Source organism: Phoca vitulina, unplaced genomic scaffold (assembly GCF_004348235.1).
Source record: "Phoca vitulina isolate PV1807 unplaced genomic scaffold, GSC_HSeal_1.0 scaffold7, whole genome shotgun sequence".
Lineage (NCBI taxonomy): Eukaryota > Metazoa > Chordata > Mammalia > Carnivora > Phocidae > Phoca > Phoca vitulina.
The window spans coordinates 24,668,075-24,693,652 of NW_022589710.1; the positions used below are offsets into that span (position 1 = coordinate 24,668,075).

A 25,578-nucleotide genomic window follows, 5' to 3' on the forward strand; every position below is an offset into this window, starting at 1 on the left:
TGTCACAAATGGCAAGATTTCCTTCTTTTTTTTGTGGCTGAATAATATTCCATTGCTGGAATGGAATGACAACTACACGAATTTGTTAGCAATATCAGCCCTTTCCAGCAATCTGCTCTTCAATCTGTAGGATGAGGCCCTCACTTTCGTGGTCCAAAATAGCTGCTAGATCTTTAGTCATCATCTTTACTCCAGATAGTAGGAACAAAGAAGGCACAAAGAAAGATATATCTCATCCCTTTCAGACATCTTCTCAGACTTCTTACATATCAGTGACCAAAACCTTGTCATATGGCCATACCCAGCTACAGAAGAGGCTAGGGAATGTAGTCTTAAATTTGGGTAATTCCATGCATGGTTTAATTTCAATATTCATACTTTAAAGAAGAGGCAAGAATGGTTAATTAGAGGCAACTATTTGTTCTGCCTTTCTCTCCCTACTCAATACACAGACACAGCACAGCAAGAGACAGCCTTGTCCTTTGGGAAGTTGGCCAAAGTTTAGTATGGCTGAATTGTGGGGCATGGGGGACAGTGAGCAAGGGTGAGAAGTTAGGTTCTGAGTGTGAAGGACGTAAGCCATGTTAAAGAATGGGGACTTGAGCTTGAGGATATGGGGAGACACTGGAAGACTTTAAACAAGAGTGTGATGTTTAATTTTGTTTTAGTGTGGCCTACAGTTTTGTTTTAGAAGGACTACGTTTGGAGGTTATGTCAAGTACAGTGGGAATGGGGCAACTTGAAGAGGTTCCTAGTGACCTTGGCAAGTGCAGTTTTCGTGAAATGATGGGAACAGACATCTGACCGGAAAGCAATCCCAAACCTTGGCCTTTCAGGTCCTTGATCTCTTCATTTCTCTTGATCTTTTCTTCTCCCCACTTTATGACCCTTATGTGTGCTACCTCAGAAATTCTTTAACATCCCACTCCTTGACCATCATTTTGTACCTTTCCACTCATCTATTTTAGCACCCTCCCTTCAAAAAATCTTTACCCCCAAACACTGACTCTACTACTTTTCAACATATGTCAACTATTTACCCACATCCAACTCCTGTCCCCACTGCTCTCTTCACCTAGCTTACATTCTGTGCTTCTTCCCTAAACCTCTACCCTGTACATACCTTCAAACCTCTTTCCTTTTTGTGCTTTTATCATGACCAATTTAAGTTATTCCCTCCTTTTCTACTCTCACTTACTTGTCTGATTTCCATTAGACTCAAGTTTGATACTTAAGTATCTCCTATCTTTTTATTTTATTTATTTGACAGAGAGAGAGACACACACACACACACACAAGTGAGAGAGAGAGCAGGGGGAGTGGGAGAGGGAGAAGCAAGCTTCCTGCCGAGCAGGGAGCCTGATGCAGGGCTCGATCCCAGGACCCTGGGATCATGACCTGAGCCGAAGGCAGACACATAATGACTGAGACATCCAGGGACCCCAACTAGCTCCTATCTTAAAACAGGGCTTCTCTGTGGGCCATATCTACCTCCTACTCTCTCTCCTTCCTTTCACAGCCAACTTCTCAACAGAATTGCTGCCTAAACTCTTTACCTCCCTTAGACTCTTGTCCTTTGTATGGAAATTGAAGTCACCAAGAATAATGACAGGAATAGTTATCAACAAGGTAATGATCCAGGTGTTAAATTCTGTAATAAATGGGGGGTAATGGAGGGTAGTAGCCTAAAGGTTAGTAGATGGGATTCCTGTACAATCTTAAAAAGGAGGAGGACCATCCAATTAAGACCAGTCACTGACACACTGAGGAGTGTGAAGTTAGACTTACGCTAGTTAAGGAAAATAATGTGACATTTGTTACATAGGAGAATTATGGAACACACCATATATATGTGTGTGTATATGTGTATACACATGTATGCATATGCTGTCCTTTACATAAAATTGTGTAACTGTGCATGTGTGCATATGTGTACATATGTAAGCATAAAATTGTGTCTGGAAGAGATTTCACCAAAATATTAACAGTGGCTCCTACTGGGTTTTAAGATTTGGGGTAATTTTTACTTTATAGTGCTTTAAATTTTTTTTTAAGATTTATTTATTTGAGAGAGAGAGAGAGAGATCACACACACAGAAGGAGACGTAGGAGCAGACTCCTCCCTGAGCAGGGATCCCGATGCAGGGCTTGATCCCAGGACCCTGGGATCATGACCTGAGCCAAGGCAGATGCTTAACTGAGCTACCCAGGTGCCCCTAAAAAAATTTTTTTGGAATATTCTTTTTTTTAAGTACAAAAAAAAAATTTTAAATACATTTTTTAGAAGAAAGGAAATCACTAAATTATAGGAATTGAGCTAATTGACAAACTGCAGAAGAGCAAAATGGGAAGGAGACATTAATAGAAACCAAATCATACTAGAAGCACCAAAAGGAATTGTAAATATATAGAGAGAAGACATAGTAGAGATGTGATAGTTATCATTGGGAGAAGCTACTGCTGTGTAGGAGTATAATTAGATTGATTTTTGTTTAGCTTCAAAATGTGGAATTAAGCCTGGTGAGTGGAGGTTATAGGGAAGCTAATTGTAAGAATGAGTTCCATTAAAAAATAAAAATTCTATCTTGTGTTGGAATATTCTCTTAAAATATGTATCATCTTTGAATTTAAGAAGATGCAGTTATTTTTCATTTTGGGAGACAATTTTAATGAATTGTTCTGAAGTGGCCCTGGTCCTTGCCTACCTTCATTTTAAAGTACTAATGAGCAGAAGAATAGAAATAAAGAAGTGGGTGGGAAGACACTTATCTTCTTGCATCATGGGATTGCTAGGTTCAATCAGGTGGGTGACAGTTTATTGCAGGAAGACATTTAAATCACATCCAGGCACAAACCTTGAGGCAAAGCCTGACCCCATTGCATGCAAACAGAACCAACTTTTCAGTTTTTGCTTTTACCAGAAAAATGAGAATGCTGCAATTTGTTGAATAGCAAAGATTAAGCAATTGTAACATTATGTGAGATAATTTAAGCCCAGCATCTCTGTCAAAAAGAATTCACTAGAATTTTGCCTGTTTCTTTAGAAAAAGTGGTCTTTATCTTGTTATACTGTCTTACAATCCATTAATCTAAGTAAATGTCATGAACTTTTACTACTTTTTGTCAGTTACTAGATTGTGATTTATGGGCCTGGAAAGGAAATGTATTCTTTCAACTGCTGGAATATAGCACTTGATTTTATCCTGCTAAAAGATTATTTTTCCTTAAATTATTTGGAAAATTTTCTGCAACTTCTTACTAATATATTCTTAAAATTTTGGCCCTTTAATAAACACTAAAGACTGAGAAGAGCACCATTAAATCATATACATAAGACAATTGGTATATATACTCTCCTGTGAGGGCAGTGCCTTTACAGGATGAAAAACTAAAAAACGTATACTCTTTTCCATCCATGTGATGAGTGTTAATTGGGCACCAATTTTTTTTCACTGGGTTGGGAACTGGGAATATCTTAAAAGTCTAATGGAGATGAGACAAGTCAGTAGGCAATTACACAGAGTGGTACCAGCTTCACCTGAAAATACACGGGGTGCTTATGCAAGCACATAGGAGGGGCTCTTACACCAGATTTTGAGAGTAAAGGAAAATATCTTGACAAACTTCAATAGAATTTCTTTTATGCATGGTCTTTTTTTTTTTTTTTTAAAGATTTATTTATTTGACAGAGAGAGACACAGCGAGAGAGGGAACACAAGCAGGGGGAGTGGGAGAGGGAGAAGCAGGCTTCCCGCCGAGCAGGGAGCCCGATGCGGGGCTCGATCCCAGGACCCTGAGATCATGACCTGAGCCGAAGGCAGACGCTTAACGGCTGAGCCACCCAGGCGCCCCTTTTATGCATGGTCTTAATGCAGAATTTAAATCTTCTGTAATTATATTTTTAAAAAGACCTTTAACTGTTGCCTTTCCCTGTCAATATTTTTAATACATTGCTACCGGATTGCACTGCTTACGTTGGTTATGGTAGGTGCTATTTATTATACCCACTGTGACTTGGATGGACACCCTGACGAAGCTCTGAATGTGGTATCTGGAGAAAATGTAGGAATCAGGACAAAGACCTGGGGGCAGGGAACAAGGACAGAAGATAGGAATAACATGAACAATAGTGAGCAACTACTTTTGTCACCAGGTGGCATTTTAAAATGGCACTTATCTTTGAATAGGTTTCCATAAAAGTGTGAGTAAACAGAAAAATCTCTTTGAAATCCTACCCTTGAAGTCATTTTTATCCACTGTCTACACATCTTAAGCCCAAATTTCCCTCACTATCCATCATAACCCCTTATTTATGAGAGTATTTTGTCTCATGTGGTAACCTCTGCAGCTTGTACCGTACCCCAAGACCCTGACCCTTGCTGTCCATAGTTGATTGATCCGGCAAGGGTCTTTCCATAATCCAACCAGATTTTAGTAATTGTTGAACTCTATGTAGCATTTGAACAGGAGAGTGATAGGAAAACACTGCCGCTGCCCCCCACTCCACCCCCACCAAACAGGTGCAGAGTGAGAAACAAAAAACAAGAGACCACGTGATGAGAGATAGATAAGGATAGAGAGGGGGCAGGGGGGCAGGGGAGAGCCCCAAAGGTCTTTGATTTGATACCTCATGAAGTCTGTCTGTATTTTCTGCCCTTCAGTTCCATGAAACAAATATGATTTCTTATAGTAAATCCCCTTTTACTTTAACTTGCCACAAGTTTCTCTTTGAGTCACATTCTCCAGAGGGTAGAAGGAGAGTACAATCATTTGTAGGCATGGATAAAGTGTGTTTTCTACCTCAGGAAAAATAAATGCTTGCGTGCTAACAAATGAAGAGATAGAAGAGGGTGCACTGTTAATCCTGAGCTCCTACTGACCTTTATGTCTTGCTTTAAGGACTGTTGTTTTGTGTCTGGAGGGGGGATTAATTTCCTGAACAGCTTCTCTTGTACCCTATGGACCCCCTTGTCGCTTCTTCTGGCTTTTACTTCTTCTGCCAAATGCCTCCATCTCTCCCATGTTTTCCCATTTTCTATATTTCCAGGGAAATAGGAAAAATATCTGATTCTACCAAAATTTACATAATAGACCATAGGCATATGGATAGGCTGCCATACGTGGTTTCTAGTCAGTTTCCTCTTCTCTCCCATTGGAATACCATCTACGCTTCAGAGTTGCCATGAGAGTAAGGAAAGTTGAAGTTAAGTGCCTACTACCACATTTAGTAAATTTCTATCTATATGTTGTAGATAGAAATGTTTTATTTGGAAATAATTGCAAACTTAAAGAAGGTTAAAAGAATATTACAAATACTTGCATACCCTTCCCCTATTAAAAAAAAAAATTTATCCATTTATTTATGTGAGAGAGAGAGACAGCTTGAGGGAGTGGGGGGAGGAGCAGAGGGAGAGGGACAAGCAGACTCTGCACTGAGTGCAGAGCCCAACATGGGCTCAATCCCACAACCCTGAGGTCACAACCTGAGCCAAAATCAAAAGTTGGATGCTCAACTGACTGAGCCACCCAGGTGCCCCTCCCAAAATTTTAAACATTTCGCACAATTACTTCATTACTCTCTGAGTCCTTGTGTGTATGTGTATAATTTTGTTTCTGAATCATTTGTAAGTTGCATACATTATGGTTCTTTATCCCTAAAAACAACTTCAGTGTGTATTTCCTTAGAATATAGCCTTACATAAACATACTAATTATCAACTTCATTAAATTTAAAATTGATATAAGGCTATATTCTACTGTACCATCCATATCCAGTTGGCCTCTCCAATATAGAATTCCAACCTACGAGTAGTTAATTGCATTTAGTTATCAAGTCTCTTTAGTCTCCTTTAATCTAGGACATTTCCCCAGGCTTTTTTTTTTTTTTTTGCTTTTTATAACATTGACAATTTTTATTGTCCATAGCATTGTAATACTGGATAACATCTTTTTTAAAAATATATATATTTTTTATGTTATGTTAATCACCATACATTAGTTTTTGATGTAGTGTTCCATGATTGTTTGCGTATAACACCCAGTGCTCCATTCAATACGTGCCCTCTTTAATACCCATCACCAGGCTAACCCATCCCCCCACCCGCCTCCCCTCCAGAACCCTGTTTGTTTCTGAGTCCATAGTCTCTCATGATTCATCTCCCCCTTCGATTTCCCCCCCTTCATTTTTCCCTTCCTACAATCTTCTTCTTTTTTTTAACATATAATGTATTGTTTCAGAGGTACGGGTCTGTGATTCAACAGTCTTACACAATTCACAGCGCTCACCATAGCATATACCCTCACCAGTGTCTATCCCCCAACCATCCCATGCCTCCCACCGCCCACCACTCCAGTGGATAACATCTTAGTGCCTGGGACTGGGTTGGTGCTTATGTATTGCTTGAGATCTTGAAGACAGATAAAATTCCTAACAGGAAAGAAAAATGGTGAATGCTCATCTTGGCTCTAAGGACTGTTAGATTTTTACTTTGCTGTAACTAGTAAAGCATATCTCATGCAATTGTTTAAAATTAATATTTTTTTAAAAGATTTTATTTATTTATTTGACAGAGAGAGACAGAGTGAGAGAAGGAACACAAGCAGGGGGAGTGGGAGAGGGAGAAGCAGGCTTCCCGCTGAGCAGGGAGCCCGATGCGGGGCTCAATCCCAGGACCCTGGGATCATGACGTGAGCTGAAGGCAGACGCTTAACGACTGAGCCACCCAGGCGCCCCTAAAATTAAATATTTTAACATAAGGGTATCCAGCTTTATTTTACATGGTTGCCTTTTTTTTTTTTTCCCTTAAGTAAGCTCTATACCCAGTGTGTGGCTTGAACTCATGACCCTGAGATGAAGAGTCAATGCTCTACTGACTGAGCCAGCCAGGCATCCTGGTTGCCTACTCTTTTACTGATTCAGTTTTACAGTTCACCTTTGTGGAATTTTAATTTTTTTTAAAAGATGTTTAAATCAGTCATTTTTCCTGATCTGCAAATGAGGCAAAACCAAACAGTGAGTAACAACCACTTTTGTGACTTACAACATATTTTATCTAGATTAAATTTAACATTTTAATCAATAGATTATAGATAATTTATATACTTTAGGTCAAAATTCTGATCCTTTGGATAAAACCTAACCATTATTATGGGAAAATGGACATCAAATTAATATCAGAGGGAAAATATGACTTTTTGAATGCAAGATGAATAAGAGACTACAAAACAAACAGGTTACACTAATCTCAATGAAGTACATACACAATTATATTTAACACAGTAGGTGAAGAACCTTCCTCATTCTACATTAAAATACCTGAAGATGCTAATCTTCCTTATCCTAATGCCCATAGTACTGAATCCTTCAACAAAACTTAATCATCTTCTGTATGGATATTTTTTCTAACTTTTTTGTGCATAAATCTTACTACTCTACCCCAACCCAATCATAAACAGAAAACCAGGAATGATTTACATTTTTCTTTATAGTATGCATGGTAGGTATTCAGTCAATACATATGTTGTTGATGGAAGTAGAAACTGATAAAGTGCTGCAACATATTAATACAGACAAATCAGGGTCTTAAATCCTGAGTGCCCTTTTTAGCTGGCTGTGTGGACTTAAGTCACAATTTTGCTAAGTTTCAGTTTACTCATCTGTAAAATGGGGATAATTATAGCTCTTGCCTCCTAAAGGCAGTGTAAGGCTGATATAAAAGCTTTGAAAATAATTAAACAAGGCTTGTGAGATGGGTCTAGTTTGGCCACCATTTCCATTCTACATTTCAGTATTCAGCATAGTGACTTAATGTATTTTCAGGCTGACATTTATGTCTATACTTGTATATATCGCATCATTCACAAACAGCTCAACTAAGTCTGAGTCACCCATAAAGATGGGAAAGTGAAACAAAGTCACCTCCAAAGCACCCAAAATCCCAAGTAGGGCCTCACCTGAGGTTGAGTCAGGATTCTGGAGGTAAATTATGAACCACTACAGGGTACAGGGACCCCAAATTTGCTGGTGTAAAAGTCTTCAATTCTGTGACAGAAATGGAGTCCCAGTGCTCTAAATCACATACAAATCACTTGGGAATTTTCTTAAAATGCAGAATATGAAGAATATGATTTATTAGGTCTGGGGTGGATGCAGAGATTCTGCATTTGTAGAATGTGTTTAGTGCAGTATTTTGATGCTTTTACTCTAAAGACCAATGATGAACGTACTGACACTGTATAAAAGTTCAGGATATATAGAAAACAAGAGCCATGTTTACAAAATTCTTTATTTACATTTTAAGCTCACATTAAAACCTTTAAGAGAGAATGGCTAAGATGAAATATACAAAGTTGATATCAACACATACACATTAATTTTTATCTCAAAAGAATCTTATAGATGGCTTTTGATGAACTCAGGGTTTTGTTTTTTTTCCCCACAAAACTAGTGTTCCCTTAAATCATGGTGTGAAAATGTCTTCCCATAAGAATAAAGTTAATTTAAATCATTCAAAAAAGCTGAGCAATAAAAGGTTAATTTTAATAAACAGCTATCCATATGCCATAATACAGTTTTCTTTTTTAGTGTGTTGAGATGTTCAAATAGGTCCAAATATGATATGATAAATAAGTTTTAAATATGGAATGCTTTGGTTATTAGGCTTTGACTTGGCTTTTGGCATTACTTGTATATCATTCCAATGAGCCATTACAGGTAATCCATTCAAAACAAGACTTGCTTAATACTATGACAAAGCACTTAGCCTTGCCTTGATAGGGAATACCTTTAAGATGCTGACAATAGCAACATATTTCTCTTTTCCTTCCCTCAGGAAAAAAAAGAAATGAAAAAAATAAATTCATTCCCACATGTTAAAGTCCACCATAAAGTGGACTTTTTATTCATTCTTAAAGAAAAATGTTCTTCATAATAATACCTGACCTGGGTATTTGTACATTATTGAAACACTAGACCTGTAAGAGCTCCTTCTAAATTGTGAAAGCTCATGATTTTGTAATCTATTTATGTAAAATATGCTCAAGATTAAATATATAAGCAATGTATTTGAAGCTTCTGGGAAGGATTCACATTTAAAATAGTTTTAAAATCCAGGTTTTAGAAAAATAAATAAAATACTGTGATCGGTTCTACCCCACCCCCTCTACTTTTCTCCCTTCACAATTTGAGCTTAAGAGTTCAGACTTCTAAAGAGCAGAAGAAAGCAAAATAGAACAACGCAGGTTTTGTGATCCACATTTTCTTTGTCTTAGTGTAACATATTATCACAAAGGCAAACTTGACTCTTTCCTTGAAGTGAATATCCCATCTTCTCAGACTAATTTAAATAACTCTTAAGAAAGCCAAAGAAAGTTTAACCAGTGCTTTTAACAAACAAGTAGCTAAATGCCTATAAAAGAATACATAACTAGTGATCTTAAAGAGTGCTATTATAAAGTCTGAAAGCAAAACCTAAACATTTAAGTTCAAATTTAATCTCTTTAAAAGATTTTTTAAAAGCTGTAAATGCTATTATAAATTGCCAGTTAAATTCCCACTCTAGGCTACAAAAATAAACTGCTGCACAAATGTATAAATTTAAGGTAACCTCATGTTGATCTTTTTCCCTTTTATAAGTGCAGTAAAACAAGAAATAAAGCACCTAGATGTTGATTCAATTAATCATTTGAGCAGCATTTTGATTTTGGATAAAGGGATTCTAAATGTAGTCTAAAACTTTCCAGAAAGTCATATTTACATTCATTATACAGCATTTTATATACACATAAATATAGATTTATGAGAAATTAACCTACACTTTTCGTAATGTAAAAAACAACAAAAATTACAACACATGTGATCACATGCTAAAGCCAGTTATTTGAGAAATCTGCTTGGTGTTCAGTTTTGATAGTAATAACCTTGAGTAACTTGAAGCATATCACATAAATACACCACAGATGCATAGTTTATTTATGACCTTAGTCCCCTAGGTCTATCCACAGTTTTAAGTGAAAAACATTCTCTGTTAAAGCCAATGCCATACCAGTAGTTGGGTTGACTAGTAATGTTTGCACTGGGATGAAAGATTAGGGAAGGCATGATAGCAGATGTGACATGTTTTGAAGGGTAATTACAGGGAAGGATTAAAATTAATTATTTTTCCAGGGAGAAATCAGGACTTTCTGAAAGTAAGAGCTATCCAGACCTGAAAAGGTTTGTTTCATGAGTTTGAATTCCAGTCCCACAAACGGCCATACCTTGTCAGAGCTCTTGGAGTAAGGATTTCTGTGTTGGCCCTAGCTTGTCAGGTGGGACCAACAGATGGTTAGGCCATGAGGAACCTGAAAGTTGCTTGATGCAAATTATTTTGTTGAGATTTTTAAACATCATATGACTTCTTAGGCAGTTTTCGTGAATCTTTTGTCCCTGCCCATAAAGCAGTGCGTGATTTTGCTGTTACCGGTCTTGTAAATCGATGGGTTTGGCCTTCCAGGAATACATCAGAGTGAATTTTTCTTATCTAATTGCTGTTCCACAAAAACAAGTAGGTCACTATAATGAGCTTTGTTAGTGTCCTAAACATAAGTCCTCCACCAATGGCTGGCTGGCTGAAGTAGGCTAAGAAGCAAAGCTTTGATTTGGGGGAAAATATTTACCCATCTTAAAAACGTTGACTGCTCTATAAAGTTCTGGTCTTGAGAACTGAATGGAAAATCCTACTTGGCACTTTTTTACCTCAGATGGCATGCCAGTCCTTATCTGAGTAAGAAATTAAAGATTTTATTTCAGAGAGAGAGAGCACGAGAGGGGGGAGGGTCAGAGGAAGAAGCAGACTCCCTGCTGAGCAGGGAGCCCGATGCGGGACTCGATCCCAGGACCCTGGGTTCATGACCCAAGCAGAAGGCAGATGCCTAACCGACTGAGCCACCCAGGTACCCTCAGAGTAAGAAATTCTTATGATCAGATTTGAAGTGTTAGAAGAATAGGAAGCATGGAAATTTTAACCTATGTTAAGCAAATAACTCTTCCGTAAGTTTTTAACTCTAAAATCAAGGCTTTTCAGAAGAGTAAATTCACCAAAAATATAGAAATAAAAATCATAGTATAGCTCTAAATATAAGACAAATAAGGTCACATGGTTTATGCATTTCAAATTCTTAAAGAGGCCCTACATTGTTTCAGGAAGACCATTCAAAGTATTGTTCCCTGAGTTCTTGAAGCAACCCTAAATGTAAGTTCATGAACTCCAAGACTTGAGAGAGAAACCCCCATGGTTTGCTTATCTCTCTTCTAAGAGTAGCTGTTTACTCCAAAGTGATTTGTTCAATGCTTTCCCTATAGTTCAAATGCTTTTAAGAACGTGGCTTTATCCATTTTTTAGAAGATAAGCTCCCCGAATGAAACTTCTAAGGAGGAAAAAAAATGTTTAAAGTACAGTTTTAACATTAGTTAACAGTGCAGTTGAATAAATCAGTTTTACATCTAGAATACATCAAGAGTGGTAATACTGTCATAGGTGTTAAAAGGTAGAGTACTATGGACTCTGGCTTTTCTGACCTCTGTGGTTATTGAGCCCAGGGTCTGTTACCAAAGAACCAAAAGTATTAGAAACAGAATGACTTTTCCATATTTGAAGGTGTAAGAAGACATACATTTGTTTTTTAAATAAAGATCAAAACAATAGGCTAATCAGATCTCAAACTTTAAATATCTGGAATTTACACATAGCTTTATATATAATATTTAAAAAAAACTCATTCAAAACTGGGGTTTTAAGACTCTTGCATTGTGTTCATATATCTACCTTTTTGGTGGCTATTAGGATATTTTTTAAAAATTCAAAGCTTGGGAATAATTTAGTCTCTTTAGAAAAACTAATTATAATGAATGGAGACCAGTTCTGTTGCTGGCAGTTTTAGGTTGAGTTTAACTTTAAACCATTAAAGGTTTAAAAAACAAATGGTTGAGAGAACTTACTGAAATGTTCCATCCATTTCAGTAAAGTGCACAAATATGAGTGTATCCTTTGGCTTGGCTATGACCTCAAGGGAGGTGTAGAAGTCAGTGGTGCTGGTGCCAGATTCCTGACTATATTACTGAGGCTGGCAATCTTCTCTTCTAGGAGGTAATTTTTCTTCTCTGCTGTTTTTTGTCGCTGTTCAGTCATTTCCAGAGCTTTCAACAACTGGGCATTTTCAACATACAAATCCTTCACCATTGCATCTGCTTTAGTATTCTTGTAGAGCTAGAAACAGAACCAGAAACATCTTGACTCCATTTCTGTAATTAAGTTTAAAGGTGTGACATTAGGACAATTGTTCATAAAGGCAAATGACGTCTATCAATTCTATTCTTCTATTTTACAACACAGGTTTAACATCAGACCTGGCATCAGGGATACAAGTAGAGCAAATCCACTTATTCCAAGCTGTTTCTTTGCATGATGTTTGTAGAAGTCACTAACAAAAAGAACATATTAATATTTGAAGGCTCAAAAATCAAAGTCTTTTTCCACCTAAATAAATGAGGTGTTACTTTTTCATTCTCTAAAAATATATCAAAATACTTTTATAGTTTCTGAGGTATAGAGTATGAACTTTAACTCTGGGAAGCTCAAGCACTTGTTAAGAACATTCATAGCTATAACCTACTGTTTATTTTAAAATTTGGTCCATGTATTGTATACAACAAAGAGGTAAGATTTGGGCAGTTACTTTTCCTTAACTCTTCCCCTTTTGCATAGTAGAGCTTGTCTAGAAGATATATTTTAATTTTTAGGGTTAGAAGATATAGTCTAGGTTGGGCTGGGAAAATTGGTCAGCAGCCCTGGGATAATTTTATTATGGTTCCTATTAATGTATTCCAATCCCCCTTTCCTTGTTACACCTCATTTTACACCCAGTTTTAACCAGGGCATCTGAAAGTATAGAGTTTTTAGGGAATAATGAACTGAAGCTTAGCTAATTTATTAGCATTTCAAAAGGCAATGATAAAGATGGTGACACTGAAGCCCAGGACCTAGATGACTGGCTGGTGTAACATACTAGTCTACTCTATTAAACTGTCCTAAGACAACTTTTCATCTCTCTCTCTCTCCCTTCTTTCCTTACTTTTAAAAAACACTTTGATGGCTCTTCATCACCTACAGAATGAAATTCAAACTCCATAGCTCAGCACCTAGGGCTCTCTACTGCCCACTCCTCCTTATTGCTCTAGTTTCTTCTGCTTCTTTCAGGACCGTATGAACTGTTAATGCCAAAATGTTTGTAGATGTCCACACCCCATATGTTGTCATAACTACATGATGTTCCCATAGTCTAGAATGTCCTTCTCACATTTCTTCATCTGTTCAAATCTTACTCAGCATCAGTACTTGGTTTAAGAGGCCTTCAGGAAACTTGCTTTAAACTCCTGAGTTGGATCAAGTATTTCTTCTCTACGTTCTCCTCTGCTGAAGTGGACTCCATTTTCTTTATTTTTGAAATTACTACCTTGCCAAATGATCGATACCTTGTAAGTGAATTACAGTCCACATGAGCAGGATTTTGTTTTGTTCACTGCTGTATCTCTAGTGCTTAGAACAGGACTTGGCACACAGTAGCTATGTTTTGAATAAGTGAATGATTAAAGGATTGAATAAATGTGTATTGTGTAAGACTTTCTTTCATTTTGTGATTAAGACATTGGGCAAAGGAAAGTTCCAGTCTACCTCTGCATTAAGACCTTCTTTTGGGATTCTTCTTCTTTTTATATATCTAGAAAACCAGGCTGGACAGTTTCTGCCCCCGCCCCTCAGTTCTTAATCTCAGTTTCCAAAGCACTACAACACGTTCTATAAAGTAGTCCTTTTTTGCATGTCATCAGTGGTTACACAAATACTTTCTAAACACAGGCCACACCTGCCACCAGCAGGTGAAAAGGGTCAGTCTCCATAGTGGTCCTGGAATTCTGGGTCCCTATTCTAATTCAGAGCATAGCATTTTGGGGTCTGGTTATAGCCATAAGTACTTTTTGAGGTCATCATAGCTGTTGCAAACAGGAAAGCTAAAGTTCCATTTATCTTCCAATTTTTTACCAACATAAATTTTCTGTTTATTTCCATAGAATGTTTCCTGTCTTGGGCAAATAAAAAAAATCTACAAACATTAAATTTGAGCTGCTGAACTTTGTTAGGAATTAATTCGTTAGGTCCGTGTCAGTCTCTGTTAGCAAACGTACATTTTTGAAATTGTGGACCAACCTGCCTTAAAAGAGCTTTGGGAAAATAATGTAGAGAATACAGAATTCATACTTCTGGAGTGGTATGGGGGAGAGTGAATCCTAAATTCTGCTGGACATCTGTAGTAGCATTTGCCTTTATTTGACAACAAAAGTGAACAAGTTAATGGCGATAAAGGAATGGAAAACTGGAGTTAAAAGTGGAATGTGAGGTGGGTGGGTAGAGGTGACCCGGGAGGCTCACTTGTTCTTTGAGCTGATTCACTTTATCCTGAAGAAGCCTTTTCACCAGTTTCAATTTCTGTTCAACTTCCATCATTCGTTCCTCCATGACGGTCACCAGTTGCTCCTGGTTTCCCTGAAGGAGGAAAAAAAGGGTATTATCATTGGAAAATCATGCCATACTAAAAACACTAGTAATTTATTTTTCCCCACAAGATGCCTAGAGAAAGGACAGGAAATGTTTGCCTTTGTAACTGGAAGGGTGGATTTCTGGTGAAATGGGGGTTCTGAACATTGCATGGGTTGCACGTTAGAAAAGAAATCCTATCAGAGAAGGAATCAAAGATTAAAAAAAAAAAATCTTACCTGTGTTACCATTTTCCCCTGAGATAAAGCCATATTCTTAAAACCCATAATTTAGTACCTGTGTGCATCTCTTCTAGTAAGATGGGTATCCAAAGTAAATTAAACTATGGTTATCAACCTTCCATCTGTGACTGGGGCCTTTGCCATACTGTGGGTCTCTCAAGAATAAAACAAAACTGCGTTTATTCAGGATCACCTAACATTTCCAATCAGCTTGCAATGTGCAGGTCCATTTCTCCTGTGTGAAATGGCTGGTTACTGTGATGTGAGGGTGTTTGTTAGTGTTCCTTTCCTCATAACAATCAGCCTCTTCCTGCCAGTTACTGTAGTCATCTGTTTCCCAATTTGACTTGTCAGTGTGAAGCAAACATCTGCATTGGAGGATGGGTTTATCGTAAAAGATTTAAAATTAAGAATCCTCTTCCCACACACGACTCCTAGATAAAATAATAGGGCAGAAGAAGACCCCCGGCTGCCCCTCCTCTCCTCACACAACAGTGATGGATGAAGGAATTCCGTGGGGTCTGGAGAGCCCAAGGACACAGAGATTTAGAGTGCAACCAACGGCCTCTCCTGGCAGGCCACTAAAATGTTCACATACAGAATTTCAGATTTTAAAAGGTTCTTCAAAACTCAGGTGTTAATGGCTGATGATATAACTCCTCTTAAAAGCATGCAGAATGACCAAACATGGGTGGAAAGCCAACATTTGTTTGGATAAAATAACAGCATTTATTCAAATATAAGCAACTAAACCATGTGACCAATTTGAAGTCAAAAATTGTAGTATGTATAAGTCTAATGCAGAAAGTAAACCTCAAGAAATCAGGCCTTGAGAACATCTAGCTTTAAAAAAAATACTGTATTTTAAAAGATATAATGGCTTTTTCAAAGTTCAAATGTAAATGGAAAATGACTGATTTCTACTTGCCTGAAAAAAAAAGCAAAACAAAACAAAAAAACCCATAACAGATAACTCGAAGAACATGGAACATGGCAAAAGAGGAAAAACAAAGGCAGTCATATATTTAAAATTTATTTTATTGTCAAAATTTTCCTTTTTCCTGTCAAAAAAGCATTATACATCTTATACAAAACAGTATAAATAACCCAAATTTTCTTCAAATTCCATATATAAAAGTAGTACCTCTTGTTAAAAATAGTTACAGCATATGGAATGAGAAAATATATAGAATACATCCTTTTAAGAATCTCAAGTCCACACTCTTTAAATGGTATAAATAAAATGATTCAAAACAAGCTGAAATTTGTGAATTTGATTCACAAAATCTGTCATTTCTACATTAATAAATAAGAGACATAATACTGCAAAGGCAATAATAATAATTTAAAAGAGCACTTGATTCCAAAACATTTTTCAGCTTATGTCTGTGTGTGTGTGTGCGTGGGGTGTATGGGTGTGTGCATCTGAGTATCTGCCATGGTAAGAAATGCCATCAATAGCAGCCCAGTTTTCACAGGTGCCCAATCCTTCTGTAGGAATCTGCATGCACTGCTCGCTGCTCCGGTAGCAAGGCCTAGAGAAAGAAGGCAAGTGGTACACTTCACCCTGATGTCAAGATTATGTTTTGGGAGGAGTCTAAATTCACACATTTATAATGCAAACAAGTTTTAAAAGCACACGAACACTACATATGCAAGCAAAGCAACACACAGGCAGAAGACATCACATCACTCCACACACAGAGGCAACGTGCAGATTCTAACAATATTCTGTCGTTTTAAAATTAATGGCAGCTCAGTTACCAGAAATAGGAGAGTCTGCAGTGGCATTCTAGTGACAGAAATAAGCAGTCCACTCTGCCATCCGACTGGAGAAATTTTTTTTTTTTTTAGTACAAAAATCTTAACAGTTTTTGTCTATCTAATCCTGAAGTAATCGGAGTAAAAGGATATTGTTTTTAAACACTGGCAGGTGGGGTAGAAGAGCAAGCTTTGAAAACTGTGTGTATGAGAAAGCTATAGATAAAATCTTCGCCTAATCCTTTGGTTTAAAATGTCTGTTAAAAACTGAGGTCAAGGGCGCCTGGGTGGCTCAGTTGTTAAGCGTCTGCCTTCAGCTCAGGTCATGATCCCCCCATCGGGCTCTCTGCTTGGCGGGGAGCCTGCTTCTCCCTCTCCCACTCCCCCTGCTTGTGTTCCCTCTCTCGCTGGCTCTCTCTGTTGAAAAATAAAATCTTACAAAAACAAAAACAAAAACTGAGGTCAAGGTTTTATAATTCAGTTCTGTAATGAATTGTTGGAGCATCTGTTCAACACCCCACCGACACAATTTTACTATTTGGAAACTGAAGTGGAATAGCAGAAACTTCCAAAAACGTGAATTTTTAAAGCACAGAAGACAAAAATAATTTTAAGGTTTTGTTCAAAAGATTAGCTGACAGAAGCATATCATGACAAAGCACAGATATCTACTACTAGAAGAGGAAGACAGAACTGCTCCAGGGTATAATTATAGTGCTAATTTGAGACAATTACAGAAAAGGAGGTGGGGAAATTCCTTATGAAAAGTCAACTGAGAGACAACAGAAGAAAAGCATCCAAACCAGATTGAATTTAGAATTATACAAACTAAGGAATATTTTTTATTTTATTCCTAGTTCTGAATAAACAAATTGGGCAAGCAAAAAGCATGAAGTGCTTCATTCCTAGTCAAGCTTTTTCAGAAGTTTCAAGAGAACTATTTGGAAACCCAGCTTGTATCAGATTGTCTGTAGTGAGCTAGGATAAGGCTAATTCAAAGGAAAAGGGAAAAGATGTTTATTTTCTTAAAAAGAGGTTTTCAAACTTGATCATTCTTAAAAATTAAGTTAAATGAAATCCATCAACTCAAGTTACTGACTACACACTCTATTAGTTGTTTAAAGTCCCCACTTGTGAATTCTATGGAACTCAGCAGACTGTACCCCTCTAGTACAGGAAAACCCAGGTTGCTTTGTTAATAATGCATATCCTAGAGTTGTACTTGAATTCTGTAATATTTTTGGCATCAGACAAATGTTAAGTCAAAAAACGTTAGGTCAGTTGTACACTATGCTCAAGCGATCCTGATACTTCATCAACTACGCATGTGCAAAGGAGACCCAGAACACTTCATTACCCAGCTTCAGAGCTGAGAGTGCAAGAGCATCACTGCAAAAAAACCAAAACAAAACCCCCAAGTAACACTGTAGTTCTGTGGATTTGTCACACAGGTAAGATGGCGCTCTCTGACAGAGATTTAGGTTCTTTATCCCCACCTTTGAAGGGGTATAACTTTCCCATAAACAGGCCAAATGAGGTGAGGTGAGCTGAATTAACCCGCAGGGAAGAAAGAGCCTCATACCTGCGGTGTGTTGGTTTCGGAGGTCCTGTTTTCAAGCTCCTCCTGCAGGCACTGGTTTGTCCTCTCAGCCTGCAACAGCTGGTGTTGAAGCTGCAGAAACTGCTCCCTGGGCACCATCGGACAGGCCTGCTGCTGGCGCAGCTGCAGATCCCGAGCACGAGGGGATGGGCTAAGCATCACAGCGGACCTCAGGCGCTGCTTCTGGACGACAAAGGCAAAGCCCGGGTCAGCTGCAGCGCTTTGCAGCACAGAGCTACTCTTGAAAGTGTCAAGCAAAGTGAATGCCTCTCAGACCCCCTGATAACTTGAAAACAGGACAGTACATGACTTGAGTAGAAGTAAGTAATTGGGAAGCGTCATTTTCCTTAGGAGATGATATAATTAGTTTTCGACTTAAAACACTGTACTTCCTCACTCTTGAGTGACTGTAAGGGCATGAGGTACACGCTACATATAATGTGTCTAAATTCTACTTCATTGTCTCCTTATACTAGAACACTTAATTACGCCTCGTTAAACAAACAAAATGCAGACAGGGTTGGAGTAAGCAAAGGGGAGAAAGTGGTTATGCTTTAGGGTTTTGCCACTTTACCTACCATTCATAAAGATTCTTAAAAGCAAATGTTCAAGGACTATATATTTTCCAGGATAGCCAAAGAATCTCATATCTAAAATTATTTTACCCTATTTTAGTTTACCAATGTTCAACTCTTAAATAGCACTATAAGATAAGCAATTCTGGGACAAAGGGTGATATCCTAGAATCCCCGGGAATTGAAGTATATGGAACAGAAGTATTTGTTCAAGACAATGAGGAAATGATATGTGTATCACATGCCAAAGCTGGGGAGAGGGAAAAGGAGAAGGAGAACGCACTGCATTTGGCCAGTGAGGCATGCCACTCCACATCTGTCGACACATTCAGCAGACAGAGGACCCCGCAGAAGGCATGCAATGAACATGACCAAGTACCAGACTCGAGAAGCAGCTCCTCCAGGCTTGTGAGAAGGGAAAAAGGCCCTCCACGACACAACTATAATTAAATGTCATGAAACTTCAGAGCCACTATCCATTTCCTTAAATCTAAATTTCTGAGGTGGGAGATTACCCATTTTGAAATTTTCTAGTTGTAGATTCAGAAACCCACCATTTTATTTTCAGGACTAAAAAATAGGGAGAATTATGATCCCATGATTTTATATCAGCAGGATGATTTTCTTCATCTAGGTCTTTAAATACTGAGGAAAATCCTGGTGTACATGGAAACACAGACATATTCCATAGTTAAAGCAAAATGAATATTGGCTCTTACGTATTTACTGTTAGAGTCAGTAAAAATGATTACGTGAACAAGGAGTCTAATGAGATATCTCCATGCGATGAAATGCATTGAAAGAGAATGTTCTACCTTCACACACTAGCTCAGGCAGAGAACTGCACCCTTCTCTGCTAGTTCCAACCACAGAGTTCTAGGTGCAGGTTAGCCACAGACAAAACAAAAACAAAAGAAAATTACAGGAGTCATAAAAAGAGGAAGAAAAGTATGAGTTATAAAAAGAGAACAGTTAAAACTGGGTATATTATATACCTGAACATGTGTGCTCTAGTTCGTAAGGACTTATAAAGGACAATATTTACATTTCTCTGTATACCAATTTTACAGACCTTAAAATGTCTCATAGCTCTCATCCTGCAACTGCTTCCTCACCTACTGTGATTTGGCTAGTTTGTGAACTACCACCTTTACCTCCACCTGTCCCAATAGAATTATTTAGAACATTCCAGGTCTAGTCTGGATGGACCTGATACTAAATACTTTTATAGTTTATATTCTGCATCTCCAAATGGCAATTTTGTTGCTCAAGTGTTGGAACTGTTGGCTAGGCTGACTTGAGAACTGCTGATGCAGATTGTAACCCTTTTCTTGAACCTTCAAATTCAGTTATTTAGAGAACGTTGCCTCATGTCGTTGAAAAAGCCCTGGAGTAGGAATTAAAGATCTCAAATCACTAGACTAGGAAAAGGAAGAATTTAATTGCCCTAGGCTATGGGTACGTATTGTATTAGCTGTGACTTTTTTTTTTTTCTTTGAAGATTTTATTTTTAAGTAATCTCTACACTCAACACAGGGCTCAAACTCACAACACTAAGATCAAGAGTCACACGCTCCAACAACTGAGCCAGCCAGGGGCCCCTAGATCAGTGACTTTTAAACTGACACAGAAGGATGAGGAGAAACTCCTTCCCACAAGGGAGGACATACATCAGATTAGAATCGCCTAGAGAGCTTTTCTTAAAATCCTTGATCCCAAAGATTCTGATGTTGGAACATCTCCTCCCCCTGCTGCCTGCCCCTCACCCAAACCCAATGAGAATCCCTGCCAAGTCAGAGGAATGTACCTATCCCTCAGGTGAGGTGCGCACAAAAAATGGTGTGAAAACCACTGTACGCGCCCCAAAGTGGCCTCATCTATAGATGTCAGAACATAAATAAAAACCCACTTTGTAGGGCTGGTGGGATAGGGAGAGTTATCGCTTAATGGTTAGAGTCTTTGGGGTGATGCAAATGTTTTGGAAGTAGCGGTGAGGGTTGTAGAACACTGTGAATGTAATTAATGCCACTGAATTTTAAAATGGCAAATTTTGTTCTGCATATATTTACCACCATTTAAAAAATTGATATAACAAAGTCATCGCAGTATATACTTTAAATAGGTGAGCTATATGGTATATGAATTACATTTTAATAAAGCTGCTGAAGAATCCAATTTGTATCGGTCTGTACAGAGTTAATAGCTGTCTTATTGCCTAAAGAAAGTTTCATTACAATAGTGTATGAGATGTTCTTTTCAGTGTTCCAATGGAAAATTCAAGTTTTTCCTTTAGTTATTCAGCTCTAGTACCATGAACATCCGTTTACTTCATCCATTAGCAAATATTTACTACTAGATCAAGGAGAAAAATAATGAAGGGAAATTGCTTATGATAGTTAAACATGTGAAGTGGGGTTAGGAAGAGAGAGGTTTCTGAGGCCGGCTAGAGCAGGTGGGAGATGGATGGGCCTGTTGGCAGAACATTTGGAGAGGATCTACCAGTGACTAAGTATACCCTGTTACTTTTCAATTTGGTATGAGACATGTGGAGCTTAGCTTCAGATATCTTATTCATCACAATATACAATTATTTCATCAGAAAGCATATCTACATCTAAACACAGCCTGCAGCTCAAGCTTTGGAACACATTTATTATGTGCTGTCAGAGAAAGAAAAAAAGGGTTTGGAATTTCACTATTTATAGTTTAATCTCCCTATTAGTGGATAAATCAGAGAACATAAAATTGGCAGAAACCTCAGCGGTCATTTAAATGTCAGTGTGACATATCTGCCCATATTTCACATTTAAAAACCATCTATTTAATCTCTCTCATCCTGTAATTCTGGCTCTAAAATATTTGTTTACCCATGACTTTTTAAGAGCACAAAAAGATGTTTTCTACCCATACCTCTCTACCTTAAATAAATTTTACAGTTCACCACATGACATTTTCATCTACCCCAAGCAAAGTATCTCAGTGAAATTTGTATTGTTAAGGAGGATTTGTACGTAAGTTGTTTTATATCCTATCATTGTGTTTAGTATTCAGAAAGCAGTCTAGTAGACTGGAAACTCAGTGTCCAAGCTGACAAGTTTTACAACTCCATTTTTATATTTAACAGATGTACCTCTCACAAGGCAGTGCTGAGTTACAAATGTAGTAATGAACAGTGACAGCCCTGGAAGATTAAACTTCTAAATGCTAATGCTCCCAAATTCCCTGCACGGATTTCCTAACTAAAGAGGTTGTTAGCAACCCATCTGTAAAACACTACAATAGGGGAAGTGTCAGGAAACTGTTACAACCTCAGTGGCAGTGGGGGAGCTCTGGGCCTCTTGGCCAAGATCAGACAGAGTCCCTGCCACCTGAATTTGTGGAGGTATGGGTCCTTGCATTTTAGAATAGTCAACATGATTCCTTCCTCTCTGAAGCAGTATGAATTCCTGTGACTATGTAATGAGCAATGACGTCTATCAAACTTGGTAAGACAGACCAAAGAATTCAGCTTGGCAGCATACTTTTTCACTTTTCTTCATAATAGGAATTCAATGCTATGCTAGTCTCTCCCAACAAATGGCACATTCATGGATTAAAATATTCTTCATAGCTAAGGCCAGTTGCTTAAAAACTTACCTCCATTAGCTGCTCATCCAGTTTTACTTGTTTCTTTTTCAGGCCTTCATTTTCCAAATGAATCGTTTCTAATTCTCTTTCAAGGGAATTCATCTGACTGACCTGCTAAAAAACAAAAAAATTCCCTTTAAAAAAACGAAACACACTTGAGTTGCTCTGCTTTATTTTGACAAATTTATGCTAGTCAGAAATCTTAACCCTTGGAAGAAAGCAGACTTCACTCATTGAAGGAAAACAATATAATTCAGTGCACTGATTACATTTAAGTAGGATAGTTTTTAATCACCACTGCTTCCGTGGAACAGATTCCAGAAGGCACCTGGCTTTCAAACTTCAGTGCCGCTCACTTAAGAAATACACCCAGGACATAGCCCACACCCATCACATGAAATGAAATTTATCCTTACCGTGAGCCATGGACTCTGATATTTTCTAGCATATCTTATAAATAAAAAAGGCTGATGTTTCACTAAATCAATTTCATGATCCTCTACTATGGATCTGCAGTGGGAAAAACACTGTCTTAAGGCAAAGTTTAAAGGTTTAAAACTGAGAGTACATAAAACCTGAGTTGGAGAACTCCTTTCTCAATTTTAAAGATGAAATTTGAAGATTTTGTTAGTATCCATTTTTAGAATTCTCTATTATAGGAGGAATGTAATGAGCTACATGACCCTGGAATTCAGAATATTGCTAAGTAGAAAATATATGACACTTGTAGAATCCTGATTTTGGTTTCTATCAAAAAGAGCTGAGGAGAGGAGCAAAAATTGTTAAAGAGAAGTGTTAAGCTTTTCAGGTTAAAACTATCATTAGACTTTTCCCTTAGCAGCTGGATGAAACCCTTTACCTTTCTGAAAAGTTTATATACCTAAAACTGAATGGTATTTCCCCGTTAGAGCACAAACCAGTCTTCTTACTGCCTATGGTCATGATAACTTTCACAAACTTAACATTTTCATACAGTTTTTATAACAGAAGTAATTGATTGTTCATCATTCTTCCCAGATTTTTACACAAACCATAATTTTCAGAAGAGGAAGATAACAGTGAAAACTCTGAGTTTTAGTTTAGAAGAAAAAAGAAAGAAAACAAGTAACAACCAGAACTCCCAGGGTAACCCTGGTCTTAGAACTCTTACTTCATGGAACAAAGTACAGAAAGCAAACTGCGTGATGCTACGGAGGTTTAACCACGTGGTAGCCAGCCTCCAAGATGGTCCCTACTGATCTCCACCTCTTGGGGTTTTCCTGTACCAGGGTTAGTCTGTGTGACCAACAGAAGATAGCAGAAATGCTGGTGTGTCACTTCCAGGACAGCTTATAAAAGGCACCGCAGCTTTTGGGATCCCTCTCCTCTCACTCACTGCCATGATCTGAGAAAAGGCGCAGGCAGTGAGGAGCTGAGGCCTCTGTAATCAGCCAGCAAGGAATAGAAGCCTCCTCCTAACAGTTACATTCCTGAACTTAGAAGCGGATCCTTCAGTAGCAGTGAAGCCTGCGGATAAATGCAGTCCCAGCTGATGTGTGGACTGCAACCTCATGAGCCCCTCAGCCAGAAGCACTCAGCTAAGCTGCTTCTGAATGCCCCACCCACAGAAACTGTGAGACAACAAATGTTTGTTGTTTTGTTACACAGCAATAGGTAGCTAATACAGACCATATTAAGATGTTTCTAATATTCAGGATATATACATTTAAAAATAGATTTTACTAACTTAAAAGGGCTATAATACTACTGAAGATTAAGCATCTTCATTATGAATACTTAAAGTTAACTGCTCCTTTTCAACCATCCCTGAATCAAAAAGAACTATGATACTATTTGATAAGATTACGAAAGTATAGATAGATGGAAGAACCAAAATATACCACTGTAATCAATCATTTTGTTGGAAGCATGCAGGGGAAAAAAACATACATATAGGGACACATCATAGTAAAGAAATAGACACACGGTATAAACTCTTAAAACTCACCTTCTTATTAGTAGGAGATCGTTCCTTTTGAAACTGTTCACACTCTCTCTTTAAGCTCATCTTCTCTTGCTCTGTGGGCTTCATAGTACCTGATGGGTTTAGATGTTTTTGGTGCTTGGGGGGAAGAAGGTTAGATTCCAGCTGACGGACCTTAACAAGAACATACATGAGAGGAAGAAATGTTAATATAGTCATCTAGCAAGAAAGAAAAAAAATGAACATAAGGAAAGTTGTTTTTTTTTTTTCAGCACTTGGGTTTTGTTGTATTTTTTTTTCTTTTTTTTTCTTTAAGATTTTATTTATTTTTTGACAAAGACAGCAAGAGAGGGAACACAAGCAGGGAGAGTGGGAGAGGGAGAAGCAGGCTTCCTGCCGAGCAGGGAGCCCGATGCAGGGCTCGATCTGAGGACCCTGGGATCATGACCTGAGCCGAAGGTAGATACTTAATGATTGAGCCACCCAGGCACCCCAGGTTTTGTTGTATTAAAAACACTTTTTTTTTTTTCAGTCAAGTCTGCCAATTCTTTTTTTTAAGATTCTATTTATTTGAGAGAGAGAGCGAGAAGCAGATTCCTGGCTGAGCAGGGAGCCCCAATGCGGGCTCGATCCCAGGACCCCGAGATCATGACCCGAGCCGAAGGCAGCCGCTTAACCGACCGAGCCACCCAGGTGCCCCAAGTCTGCCAATTCTTGAACTCTACTTTTTTGGATTTCAAAAGATCCTTCGAGGTAAATCTATTTTTAGTCTGGAAGGGTCTAAAAATCCAATGACTGTAAGGATCAGACTGAGAAGAGGGGACCTCTGGATCTACCAATCGGCTGGGAGTCAACAGTGTGGCGTGGCTGTCAAGAAAACAGATGTAGTCCTAGGCATTTTCTCTCTGATAGGAGCATAACTTTTAGGAGTCAATGAGGTGATGGTCCCATCCACTTTGTACTGGACTGTTCACACCTGAAACAATGCATTTATATCAACCAAGTTCCATGAGGACAGCTACCATGTCTGTCTTGGTTGACTCTGCACCTTCAGTGAGAGCAGAGTTTCTGACATAGAGCAGCTGTTCTAAATGACTATCTGTGGCTCTTCAGAGAGTTCTTCCTTAAAAGAAGTGTTTAAGCATAGGTTCATCATAGTTGGTCAGCTACTTAGCAGAAGTAAAGAATATAAACATCCGTTTAGTGGTTGGAAAAGATCCTCTTTAGAGACCATTCTCACCTT

At 38.1% G+C, this 25,578-nt stretch overlaps 1 protein-coding gene across 13 annotated transcripts in view; it reads right to left on the minus strand.

Moving 5' to 3' along the window:
- Positions 1–10,865: 10,865 nt before the first annotated feature.
- The window catches only part of NIN (ninein), a 99,016-nt gene continuing 84,303 nt past the window's right edge, over positions 10,866–25,578 (minus strand). For 7 of the 13 annotated variants that reach the window (XM_032405073.1, XM_032405078.1, XM_032405077.1 and 4 more), the window contains 5 exons: positions 24,360–24,509; positions 22,382–22,486; positions 18,153–18,353; positions 14,463–14,576; positions 10,866–12,245 (listed from right to left, as the gene is read on the minus strand). In XM_032405073.1, coding sequence (XP_032260964.1) covers positions 12,036–12,245; positions 14,463–14,576; positions 18,153–18,353; positions 22,382–22,486; positions 24,360–24,509 — 780 coding nt within the window. In that variant the 3' untranslated portion in view covers positions 10,866–12,035. The other 6 variants (XM_032405074.1, XM_032405086.1, XM_032405083.1 and 3 more) reach the window with 6 other exon arrangements.